The following is a 13,104-nucleotide window of genomic DNA, read 5'->3' as shown; positions in this document are numbered from 1 at the left end:
AGCTGGGAGGGAAAAAAAAGCAAACACCCACATGGGATGAGTAAACAGGGTTGTCTTGTGTAAAACGTGAGCTGGTCCTTTCCCTTTACGTAGCAATTGCTACGACTTTAGTTGGAGTTCTGGCTCCAACTTTGGACATCGCCCTTGAGACAAGAGAGCAGCAGGAATGAGACCAAAGGAGATCTGTAAGCCTCAGCAGGTCTCCAGAAGAGGTGATCTGTAAAGAAAGGCTGAAGGAACTGGAGCTGTTTGGTTTACATCCAGTATGGGACAATAACGTAACTAACATACAAAAAGGAACTTCTTAAAGGAGGATTACATCTGCTGTCTTTCCCAAATATATGAAAAAATTAAGAGGATTATGCTGCAGGAAGATTTAGTTTAGATATTAAGAAAAAAAGAAAGAAAACCTTTAAAAATAATTATGCACTAGGATAGGCTATGTAGGGATGTTTTTTCCCTTCACTGAACACCGGTGATATATGGCAGAGTGAAATAAAATTTACTCAGTCAAACATTTGTCTTGAGATGTTTCAACCTAAATAGAATATTACTTCCACGTGGGCCTGTCCTGTATCTCACCTAGCACGGATGTGGCAGATTAGCCAGTTTGTGACAGTTTTTGCTTGTGCTACGGAAGTCCAGGATACAAAAGCTTCATCAGATTCCCAGCCTCTGAACAGAAATTGCATGTAGTCAGATTTCTGAAACTGTCACATCAGAATGCAGAAATATTTTAAAAATAGAATTTATATTCAATTCGAGATGGTGATTCTTTTAATGAGGAGAGAGATTGGCTTCTGCTGCTTTGAGGAAATGGATCATGAATTACCGAAAGGCAATAAATAAATTAAAGCCAGTCAGTAGGTTTGTGTTTACGGCCACAGTGGAGCTGTTTACACAAGCCAATAGATGGTATGATGAGACATTTGAGTCTATTTACCGAGAAGAGCTTGCAGTAGCTAAATCAAAATATTTTTCTTCATAGCTTATGAAACGGATTTTTTTCATTTATTTTAAAACAATACTGCTAAAAATAAAAAATGTCATAAAAACCTCTGCTGCACGTATCTGGGACTTAACAGTCTCTGGTACCTTGGCTCTAAACTCTTGCTGTCTTTTCCAAGAAAAAGGGTAAGCACATATTTTCTAGCTGTGTTCAGTCATCACTTTAAGTTCCTTGATATAATGAGGAGGGGTACTAAGGGCTATGAAATGGGGGTGAAATAGGTAATTTAACTCTCAAGGAACTCTCACTGGTAGCAACGAAACCTGAGGCTAAGACAGTCTGTCTAGATTATTTTATCCAATTTTCTTGGAGGTACAAAGCTGTATAATTATTCTTTTCATTAACTTATTAAACCCTCACTTAAACTGTTTCTTTTCTGTCCTGTTTTTCTGATTAGAGGTTGTTCCAGAAATGAGTATTTTTCTACTGGCCAGGACTCAGATTTTAATAACAGGAATAAATGTTTCTGAGGCAGGTTTATACCCATCTAGTTCATGCCAGTATTGTCCTTCGCTTCAAGTGGTTTATAATTCTTTCTGCTTGGGAGTTACTCCCCAGCTCTCACCCCTCTCCCCCAGTTTGTTATAAAGTCTGTATGCTTTAGAAATCAGATCTTATCATGCTCCCCTTTTATACAAAAGCACTATTTATTTGTTCTCGACTCTTACAGTACTACTTCCTAGCAAATTCAGTTAAAATACCAGTGCTTGGGACTTGCAATTTTACGTGCTATTTTTTCATAATTCCGTTTGCATGTATTAACCCTTTCAGCATTCTCCCTGCTGTGGCTATAGTAACTTCAGTTTCCTTACCCTCTTATCCTTCCTGCTACTGTGGTCAACATAGTTATCTTTACAGCAAAGTAAGGAGATTCTGTGGTCACTGTGGGGTTATAGCAAATTTGTAATCTCTACTTCTGCTGTTTGTTTTAAGGGGGTTATCTTTAATCTGTAACCTAATCTCTACTTTTGCTGTTTGTTTTAGTATTTTTTTTTCCAAGTCTCATTTGTGATATCTTTAGTGACTTCTGGCATGGACTGTTGTTAGAGACAAAGTACTCTTGGTGTATATTCGACTGTGTGCCTGATCTGAACTGGAAATTTACGTGCATAACTGGGCCCATAGCTATGCATTAGAAGAAAGAACATACGTACAAAAAGGTGACATAAAAAAATCTTTTATCTCACTTAGTTACTGGACTTCTGACTTCTAATTAAAGGTAGCTTCTAAGCTACGAACGGTGTAGCTTTTTGGAGAAGTACAGATTGCTACAGTGTGCTCGTTGTTCATTTTCAAACCATTTTGCATAACCTGGGATGTTTTTCATTTTTCCAACTTCAGACCTGGTCTTTATCAATTTAATAGCTGGAAAGCTCATTCTAGCAATTCAAGGTCAGGATTTAAATTTAATTTTAGTTATTAATTTTCACTGTCAATTTCTTCACTATGACTCAGGATTTGTAAGTTGCAGAAGAGCAGTATAGTAAAGAAGAAATTAAAGTAGTCTCTCTGTGTCCAGGTGGTTCACAGAAATGCAATTAAAAAAAATAATGAGAAATAATTATCTATCTTCCAACTGGTTCATAACTGTGTTAAAGCCTACTGCTTTTTTTTTTTTTTTTTTTTTTTAAACCACATTTTCTTTGACAATTTTGTGATGCAGAAATCAGTTCCAGTTGGAAATGTAGGTGTTTAAGGAAACCAAACTCCATTGATTAATAGCCAAATTCTAAACAGAAAATAAATTCTGCAGGAGTTTTTATTCTAATGAGTAAATCCAGATTACATTTCAGAACAAATTGCTTTGGACCAGCAAGTCCTCTGTAGACAGTGAATCTTAGTCATGCTAAACTGTGGTGTATGCCCACAAGGAGTTTCAGTGAACAGGGCTGCATGTAGGGTAAGCTGGAACCTGGAAGAATAAAAGTATCGATGACCATCTTCTTCTGAAGGTTTCATTGCAGTGCATGCAAAACTAATGATCCAAGTTTTCTATCTGCAAATATGAGGGATTGGATTGGTAAATTGGTCAGAAATGATTGCTTGTTACATGAAAAGAGGAACAGGCTTCTCTACATATCATCCTGTATGTAAATACGCCATGTTTTCTGACTTTCTGTACAGATTACTGCTTTTTTTTTTTTTTTTTTTTAAATGGTGCATATGACTGGGTTGCCAGTCTGTATGTCTATGTCTATCTGGATCTATATGTACCAAAGACATTACTTTATAACTATGCATGTATATTTTATGTACATGCATATCTCATGTACATTCATGAACTGTATGTACAATTTTTGTATATAACCAATACAGCTTAAAGATGACAGATTAAGCTACTTTCCTTTTTAATATGCTTAGAAAAACTGAGGACACAGGAACGGTAAGGATACTTTGAAAATAAAGCTCTGATTTTTGTTCTTAAATAATCTTAGAACAAATTACCATTTAAAAATCAATCCAAATACTAATTCAAATGATCCGTAATACTGCAGGTGAAATCATCACTGCACTGAAGTCGATGGCAAAACTTTTATTATTTTGCCCAACATTACATGCTGTCTCAGGTAAATAAGTTTTTGTTGTTGCTTTTAATAAAAGACACTTTATAAATAACTGTTCCTTTAAAAGATTAATCTATGTGGTGTTACTAAATGGTGTTACTATGTGGTGTTACTTAAAGTTTCCTGTATGTTTCCTGTATCTGTACTATTTTAAGTTTTAAAATCACATTTCTTGATCAAAATCATATTCTTACATGAATGCATGCGGCGAACACTGTGGTATTCACACTTTTGGGTTCAAATAGTTAAATGTAACAAATTGTGTCGAATGTTCACATACACCTTGGAAGTCTCTGACAAGCTAATAACACTAACATTTTCACAACTTTAAAGAACGGGGTTTTCAGGACTAACTTCTGGTACCTTCACTCACTTTCAGGTATGTAATTGAATAAATAGAGAAAACTGAGCTGGACCACACTGCTTGCAGTTAGAAGCAGAAGTTAGAAGTTATATGCCAGTTAGAAGCAGCGTGTCCGTCAGATTGTTTAGGGCACTAAATCTTTGTCCTTCTGACAAGGATGTTTGTGTTAGGATCAGTACTTCACAACCTTTATGCCTATCATTTTGTGACAATTCCGAGAACCTCGGGAAGCACATTAAATATCTTACTGGTCAGAAAAGCACTGCCTGTGCCTGTGGTCGCTGCCACCTCCTGCATTAGCAGCCTGCCCCCGAGCACAGCCTCTGCTGCGGCTGAGCGCTCATTAAGCTCCCAGCAAACGTCTCCGTGGCTCCAGGCAGCACTGGTCGTCCCTCGAAGGTTCCCTGTTCACGTAAAAAGAAGGAAAAAAGTAAGAACTGCCCTTAACTTTCCTCAGTACCCACGCCGCGGGGAGCCGTTGTGACAGGAGTTTGTCAGCCTCCCCCCTGCCCGCGCTGCCCTCACCCGGGAGCGGGGGGCGCTGCCTCCGTGGGGTGAAGCCCCCCGTCGTCCCGGGGGCTGTGTGGGGCTCAAACTTCCCCCGGGGCCCCCTGCCATGGGAGGAAAATTCAGCTGAAGTACCCGGGGGAGCCCCCGTCCCGCTCCGCCCCGCGCTGACGGGGCCCCTCCGACATCTTGTCCCTGAGGCGAGGCGGCGGGGCCGGGGCGGGCTGTGAGGGGGGAGCCGGGGGCAGGTGGGGCGGGCGAGGCGGGGCGGCTCCTGCGCCCCGAGCGGGGCTGTGAGGGGCAGTATGGGGCTGTGAGGGACCGTATGGGACCGTGAAGGACCGTATGGGGCCGTGAGGGGACCGGGAGCGAAGCGGAGCAGGTCCGGGAGCGGGGCGCTTGGGGCAGCCGCGGGGCGGTTCGTGACGGGAGCGGGCGGCGCGGTGCCCACGGCCGGACCTTTCTGCTCCTTTTCTTCTTTCCCTCCTGAGGCTGAGCGCCTGAAGAGAGAGAAACCGCGCTGAAATCGCGAGTATGGTGACGGGCTGCGTGTGGGGACCCCGCCGTTAATTACCGCACGGGTAATTAGCGCACGGGGGCAGCCGCTGGCTCTGACCGCAACCGCCCGCGGTGGGCGCCGAGCCGCAGCCCCCTGCTCTGTCAGGGTGTTTTGGGGTCTCTGCTGAGGTTTTTTGGGGGCTCTGCTGAGGTGTTTTGGGGGCTCTGCCTCTGGATCCTGCCTGCGGTGGGTGCTGGAGGGGCTCTGGTGTCGCGAACTGGGGGCAGCCGCAGCCCGTCGAGGGGAGAACCCGCTCCGGGGGGTGTTTGGGGTGGGTTTGGGGCGTTTTTGGGACGTGGTGCTGTTGGGTTTCGCAGAGCCGGAGCCTTTTACCTCAGCAGGGATTTCTTTTGCTGCCTCTGGAGACGAGGGTGGTGCTGCTGCGGGTCTGCTGGGGGGAGGTGGGCATCTCCTGCTGCCCTGGTTAAAGCTCTGCTGGGATCTGAAAGCAAAAACTTCAGATAATTTTCATTGCTATTGTACTTTTCATTTGCTCTGAACTCCTTATTTATGCTGCTTGCATATGCTAAATGACAACAAATTCATGCCCATTTAGGGCTGACCCCAAATCACGGTGTGTTGTCAGAACCCCACAGGAATGGAAAACCCCATAAAGAGCAGGCCAGGAGGTGCTGTATGGAGGCATTACTGCTCAAATATTTGTATGCATAATCGAGAGCTTCTGAATAGTTAAAAACAGCTGTAGCAGAGAGCCTGCAAAAGTCGGGGACAGTTTGTATGCTCGTGGTATTATGTTCCTGTTTCCCATTAACTAGCAGCTGTTGTTGTTTTTTTTGGGAGGATGGGAGTAAGAAAAAGGAAAAAAAAAAACCTTCAGACTCTGTATATGTGTGTGGGTACATTGTTGGAGGGAAAATATGCGATCCTGGCAGCTGAGTTTCTGCAACTCTCTGTAGGTTTGAGACTGCTCGCTGACAAACCGCTGCTACGTGAGGCTCTGATCCCGCTGCGTTTGCTCGTCTCGTCCCGCTGCTCCTGTGAGGCTGGGTGAGAGCTTCAGGGTGAGATCAGAGCTGTCAGGGCACGCTGCTCGCTCACGGCCAGGCTGGGCTGATGCTCACACCTGCCTCGTACGGCAGTCCTCTTCCCACATTAACTTTGTGGTTTGGTTTTGTGTGTGTGTGTGGTGCAGGAGGCAGACACGCAGAAGTGTAAGCTGTCAAGACAAGAAGCTGTTGGGGGGAAAAATGAGGAAAAGGGCAGTTTCAGAGGGCAAGGCCAAACGCTCAGTATGTTTTTCTGAGCCCATTGAGCAGGTGTTTGTGGATTACCAGCCGTGTTTCAGGCTGTGCTGAAGATGTTTCCCATGCTAGTGTGCCAGTGAAGTGTGTGACTTCTCAGCCAACCTGTAGCAGATGACCTCATTTTCATTATCATACTCCTTGCTTATCGTATTTGCTGTTTTGCTTTCCTGCCTTGATAAAAATCCCATTGAACTCTCCTTAACTAAAGTTTTTTCTACATCAGTGAGCATGGAGAGGGAGAGTAAGAAAGTGGAAAATGTCACCTTCTGCGCGGCACCAAAGTTGGTGGTTCCAGGATGCAGTATCTTAAGGCCAATGTGTTAAAGCAGGCCCCAATTCTTCCCATTTGTGTGGAGACTTCCCCCAATATGCACAAAACCATTTGTCCTCGTTGTGTTAACTCTTTGCAGGACAGAGCAGTAGTTACAAGGTTTCATAATGTTCCTTTGTTAAACTTCCAGTTCCTTTAGCGATTCTTGTAAAACTTGGATCTTTCTTTCAGTGCAGTTTGGATTTATGGTAAATTCAATATTCTCACTGCAAAAGGTGTTTGGTACTCCTGCCCAGTCCAGTAGGACATTGGTCGTATCCTGGGCATTACCTGCAGGTAGCTCTTTTTTACCCAGCCTCTGTGCAAAGCATTCAGGAGGGATGCTCGTGCTGATGACTTGTAGTTTGTGTTGCTTTCTTGATGCTGCTCAGCACTGTTTTTTTTGTTTGAGAGTATTTTTGGGACCAGAGGTTAAAAGCAACAACTTTGTGGTATCTGCTTACATCGATGCAATACAAGGAGAAAAATAAATCATCTTGAAGTGGTCTGAGCTACGTTTTTGCCTTCTGGCCCAAATATTGTTAATTATGGTTAAATTGGTGCTGATATCAGAGTCTCTTTGATTGCTCTATCTGGATGTTTATATGGCAGCAGGAAGTGAAGATGCTGTTATCTTCAGGAGACTGCGTAACTACAGCTTTCTTCTTTGAAGTGTCCGTGGTCCTGGGCATCTGTGGTTGCTTTCCCTTCAGTCTGTGGGAGGTATTGCCTTCCTGCATCTGGGGACAAGTGAGAGATAGTGTTTCACTGATGCTGCACGTCCTGCTTTGAAATAGTACAGTGGAGTACGAATGGCTGCTGGAATTGAGGTTCTTTTCTTTAAATATCTAGGAACAGAAAGGCCAAGGTACCTGGGTGGCAGCTTTAGCTTCATTTGGTATGGGATCTCACAACAGGAGACCCAATGATGGGCTGTGACTTTATGGACCATTTAGAGCTTTGGTTGGTGGAAATATTTTACTTGTGATCAGTAAGAGCTCTAAAGACATTTTCAATAATGTCCATGACATACCAATAACTCTATAAGCCTTTGGTGTGGATGTCTGATTTCCTTGCACAGCATATGGAAGTGGTCTCTGCCAGTTCCTACTGAGAAGTGGTTGAGCTACGAACTGCAAATTCTTGTCGCGCCTATAAAAGGGGAAAATGGACTGGCTTTCATTAAACCATAGATTTAATAATGGGAATGGCATATGTTTATGCCAAGTAAATTGTTTTAAAAGCTTTTTTTTTTTTTTTTTTTCCCTCCGGTCAGAAACTTTCAAAAAACTAGGTAACTTTCATCATAGGCTTTTGGAAATAATCCCAGCCTGTATCTTCGTGAAATGGCAGGCTTAATAGGAGGCTGTAGCTAGTCTAATTCCGCTGGCCTTCATGGCTCACTTATTAGGAAATTGGCTAATGGCAGATGTACAGGGAAGGCTGGCCTGGTAACAGCTCTGCTGAGAGGCAAATTTTCCTCCAAAGTAGGGGTTGTGGAGCACTGCCTTTGAAATCTTGAGCTTTCCTCTTTAATTGATCAAAATGTAGCTTAAAATGTAGTCTGATTATAACCTGGGTGAATGGGGAGAAAAGTGGATGGGACTGACTCATTTTTCAGCCCAGAAAGAGGACAGTCTGTGCTGAAGGAACGGCTTGGCTCCAGCCCTGCTGAATTTCCAAGGGCTTTTCGTGTAAGAGAGCTCGCAGGGAGACAACACTACAGAAATACTGTGGCTGCCCCGCTCAGAGCTCTGCTGCTGCAGGTAGACAGCTATGCCCATCAAATTGCCTTTTCTTTAAGCCATGGGCAAGGCTTAAAGCAGTGTCAGGGTCCCTGTGTGATCCTGGTAGTCTCTGGCAAGGATTTAAGGGAGAGGTGAGATAGTTCTGGGTGGAGTCTGGGCACAGAGCAGCTTTCCTTTCCTCAGCCAAACCCCTTGGCTTTATTAGCAGCCACCAGTTCCCGTGTGCAGGTGCCCCTCTGCCCTGTGGTGGCTTTCTGGCACTTTGTCCGGGGTGAGACAGCGAGGATTTCTCACCTTCTGTGCAGGACGAGCAGGGAGTGCCCTGCTTCTTCTCCTGCTCCTCCACCACCAAGGCAATTTGCTTCCACACAGCTCCCGAGACCAGGTATCCTCGTGCAGCGCCGCGTGATGCAGTGCATGCTGCCCCAAACCAAAAAGCCAGGGGATTACATACGTTGGCACCAGCTCTCTTGGCAGCATCGATGGTCTCGAGGAAATTGTTCTCAAAATTATGTAAGGAATGAGCACGCCTTTGGAGGGGCTCCCTGAATCTTAGTTCTCGCCACAACATTCTCCGTCGGACTCATTTTACTGATTGTCCAGTTCTAGTTAACTACAAAGGCAACCAAAGTCTGTGTGTTTTGCTCTGATATACCCCGTCAAACTGTGTTTTTTTTTTTTTTTTTTTTTTTTTTTTTAAGTATAAAATGCTTATATTTGGGCTTCAACAGAATTTGTGTGGCTAAAATATGAAAATCAAGAAGAACGAAGTACCTCAAATGAAAGAAAAGTATTTAAATATTAGTGTAAAGTTTGGTGAAGTCTTCACCAAACTGATGTTTGGATGCTTTTGTGTATGCTGTACTTTTTTTTTCTTTTCTTGGGGGAAGAGATACTTGAGTATCTTTTGGGCAGTCAGCCTGGAGGAATAAGGCACTATGTAGTTCAAATGATGTAAAAAAAAAAAAAAGCTGCATTGATATTTAATTGATATGCTGAGCAGTGTTAACGGGTTTTATTCCCAAATGACATTCTGATTTTGTTGTTGCTTTCTGTTACAAAGGTGTGGAGACCAAAGTAAAAGAAGTGCACCGTAATGAAACCCTGATGATAATTATCATTCTCAGGTAATTTTCTATATGTTTTTCAGGTCAGCTCTTCAAAACAAGATGTACTGGCAAATCATTCTGACCACGGCTGTGCTGTTGGGTAAGTTACCAGTGTTAAAAATAAGTTTGTTGGAAATGGTTTAGCATGAAAGGTACTCACCATTTCTGTTCGCAGTGGTGTTTCAAGTCACATTACTGCATTTGGATCTTGTAATATGCAGCTAGTATATGCAAAGGTCCTGATCTATCATTGTGCAGAGCTGAAATGTTGATGCTCTCGGGGCTGTGTTTTGTACATTATCCCAAAAAGCAGCTCAGTTGATCTGCAAGATCAGGATATATCAATAGAATATATCTGGTGGGTCAAAATGTATTCAGATAAATGCCTCAATCAGAATTTGGGAAGATGAGAAACTCACAGGCAATTTGTTCTGTTACCCTAACAAGTCCAAAAGCAGTTGGGAAAACCCAGGTTTCACTGGAACCACAAAGTTTCTGCTCAGTTCGGTGTAGCCAAGGTGTCGCTTTGAGTTTGAGCTTCGTTTTTTTTTGGTAGCTGACATTTTCTTTCATGTGCACAATGCTGTTAAAGAGTGCTTAACTCACTGTAAATGTTGATGAATGTAATAAGCTGTTGTTCTAATTGGGAAATGTCCACAACAATGCTGGTGTATGCTCTTTTTTAGGGACAGATGGTATTTTGCCTTTCATTGTTTTGATTGGAAAAAAAAAAACTACTTAAAGATTTGATGATAATCTTCATGGAGAAAGCAGATACCACGATCCAATGAAGTTAGTTTCAAAATCTGCTTCTTTTGTCTTCATGAAAGATGAAGAAATCATTAGGCAGTGCACATGCAGTGTCAAGTATTGTGTTGATGACAAATTCTTCTTTCAAATACCTTATGTAATCTAAAGATGTTGTGCACCTTTTCATTAGAAAACCTGAATGCTTCAGGGAGTTTTCATTAAGCTTCAGAGCTGTTGTGTGGCCTGCAATGACAGAAAATCAGTGCATCTATTGACTGGCCATCTCTGTGTCCAAATAAGCAAATACCCGTGGTTAGCATCTTTGTAGCTCTCTTAACCCAGGCACTTAAATACAGAGCCACTTGAGAGGCAGATCTGTGTGTGTTGGCCTCCCATGTGTCCATGGCACAGAGAAACAGTTCCGTCTGGAGCAGGGAAGTGTTCTTAATGCATGCTGTGATAGCAGGCATTTAAAAGCTAGAGCAAGCCTATGCCAAACATTCTGTGTTGTAATTCATTATGGCTCTTTTATTTTTAAACACGTCTGCGGAAATGGCAAGTAGCTGCATACATTTTGATTTACGGGATCTAATTAATCCTGTGGTGTTGATAGTGTGATAAGAGAAGGGAGAATATGTTTTTTAGGAGAAAGGTGACTTGGCAGGAATCTCTTCGCACCCCTCAATTGACTCCGTGAATTGGGCAGTATATTGGTTAACTGTCCTGCTTCGTAGGCAGTCACGTCACTTACTCATTTGTTCTTTTTTTTAATCATGTATTTTGGACTAATAGTCTGTTCAGTCAACTGAATCCTCCGTATGGTGCCAGGGAGCCTAATGAAGCTGATATTTACAGAGGCACAAACTCTTTTAAACAAGACAGGAGAAAAGAGCAGAACCCCTCAGGAGCCTGGCATTACAAAATCTGTGTAAAGACAAAACGAAGCACTTCAACGCGCTGCGTAGTGATGTGGTGTCTGCTTTTAATGCAGTGTGCATCTACTTTTAAAAAGCTTTCATTTTGTATTTTTACATTATTAACCTATGCACTATTAATCAAACAGTGATAGAGATTTTTTTTACTATTATTTTAGATGTTGCAAGGTATAGAGTATGAATTAATTTCTACCTAATGAGTGGTTTAAAATATTTATGCCCTAACTGAGCAAAAAGCTAAAAGCAAAGAAGTGCACAAATCACACTCATGCCTTTCTGTAACTGGAGCTTTAATCTTTGGCATTCATTCAGTGTTTTACAGTAAGCTATTTCCAAAAGTGATCCGTTCATCACTCTCAGAATCATTGTTAGTGCAATTCAAGCCATGGCTTACTAACAAGAGCTATGACTGTGGTCGGAGCACTTTTATTTTGAAGAATCTAAGTCTGATGGAAAGATCTTTGATTCTGTGACCATTTTTTTCCTACATCTCATTTCCCAGATAATGCTCTGGCATTGCATAGTTGCGTCCAGTCATATATTCTGGTAATGCTGTTCCGTGAAATTTAACAGTTCCAATGTGACTGTGTTATATTTACAACGGGATTATTTTTTGCTGCAGTAATGGCACCATGTTATTAAGAGCTGGATTGCAAACATCCCAGCAGAGTGTGTTAATTTAGAATTAGGATTTGGTGTATTCTAAATGAACAGAAGCCAGTTTACCCCAAAGTGATGCTTCCCCTACAGTCTTGATCTTGACCTATTTGAAGAGGTTGAGAAAACAAAATGTTTGTTGTAGTGACTCTGGGAGAGGAAGCTGGCACTTGGCGGTTGTGACACCAGTTCAGAGGGTGTGATTTTCAATATTTTTGTTTCCAGCTCGGAGGAGATAAGCCCCTGGAAATGATTTGATTTTTTTTTTTTTTTTCCTGTAATGAAAGTGTTTCTGTGTAACATCGGCCACTCCTTTCATTGTCAAGTGATAAAAACTTTTACCTTTATTTTTGGTATCTTTTTCCTTTGTCTTTTTATTTGCAGACTTCATTCACGTGGCCGTTGCCCATTGTATGGTCCATCAGATTCTTCCCAGGAACTTTACGTTACCCTGTATGTTGCTGAATGAGACAATTTTGAGTCCTTTCTCTGCTGGAGTTGTAGAGAGCTGGTCTGGTTTGATGAGAGAGCATGGAGCTGCTGAAACCAACCCTCCCTTGCTAATGAATGAAGAAAGTTTTCTGTGTTGCCTTTGGAGTGATAACAACATTGATTGTTCTTTGTACAGAGCAAGCATGCAGCCAAGGATGTTTATTCCTTCAGAAATCAGCATCTCTGCTTCTCAGGAAAGAGGTAGGTTTTTCAGTCAAAGGCATGGTAAGTTACTTGTTCTCCAAAAAAAAAGGCGTTTTTGTTTTTGTTTTTTTTTTAGTAGCTTTTTGTTGTTTGTTTTAATGGGTATTATTTTTTATCCAGAGCAGACAACATAGTATAATATATCAGAAGTCTGCAGTGGAAGGCAAAATAAAGTGGTAATAGCACATGTCATTCAGAATTTCTGTAGAAAGACAGAAAACTGTTTTTTTCCCTTTGAATATGTAGCACTGCTCATGAAGATGCCCATGGGACATCCTCAATGGGACATTTTGCAAGCCCAAATCTTCACAGGTGTTTAGATGTTTTGGAAAAGAGTTTGATTTTTTTTTTTGTGGATGTGGGCTTTAAACTCCTGAAGGAGTTTAAAACCTTCTTCCCTGACTGGATTGCTATGCCTTTAGTAAATATCTGTGCATGGATTTGATGGAATTACTTTTCCTCGACTGTCTTTCTCCCTCTGTAAACCACACTATGTGAGCAACATAGGGACCTGTTTGTCTGCTGACTTAGACAGAGTAGAATTCTGTTTTACAAGTGTTGTCCCATGGGAGAAAAAATCTCTTTTAAAGACTGCCACACGAAATGTGCTGCAGTTGTGTATGCCACACAA

The 13,104-nt window shown here is 42.2% G+C and overlaps 1 protein-coding gene across 1 annotated transcript in view; it reads left to right on the top strand.

The window, feature by feature from the left end:
• Positions 1-9,495: 9,495 nt before the first annotated feature.
• LEPR (leptin receptor) overlaps positions 9,496-13,104 on the top strand; it is a gene marked incomplete at both ends in the record, with an annotated part of 28,379 nt that continues 24,770 nt past the window's right edge. Inside the window, 2 exons of the mRNA XM_084291140.1 lie at positions 9,496-9,535; positions 12,162-12,470. Coding sequence (XP_084147266.1) covers positions 9,496-9,535; positions 12,162-12,470 — 349 coding nt within the window. The remainder of the gene's footprint in view (positions 9,536-12,161; positions 12,471-13,104) is intronic.

Source organism: Netta rufina (genome assembly GCF_964035555.1).
Source record: "Netta rufina genome assembly, chromosome: 8".
Classification (NCBI taxonomy): domain Eukaryota; kingdom Metazoa; phylum Chordata; class Aves; order Anseriformes; family Anatidae; genus Netta; species Netta rufina.
Note: the sequence above shows the minus strand (reverse complement) of the source record. Positions and strands in the feature narration are given on the sequence as shown.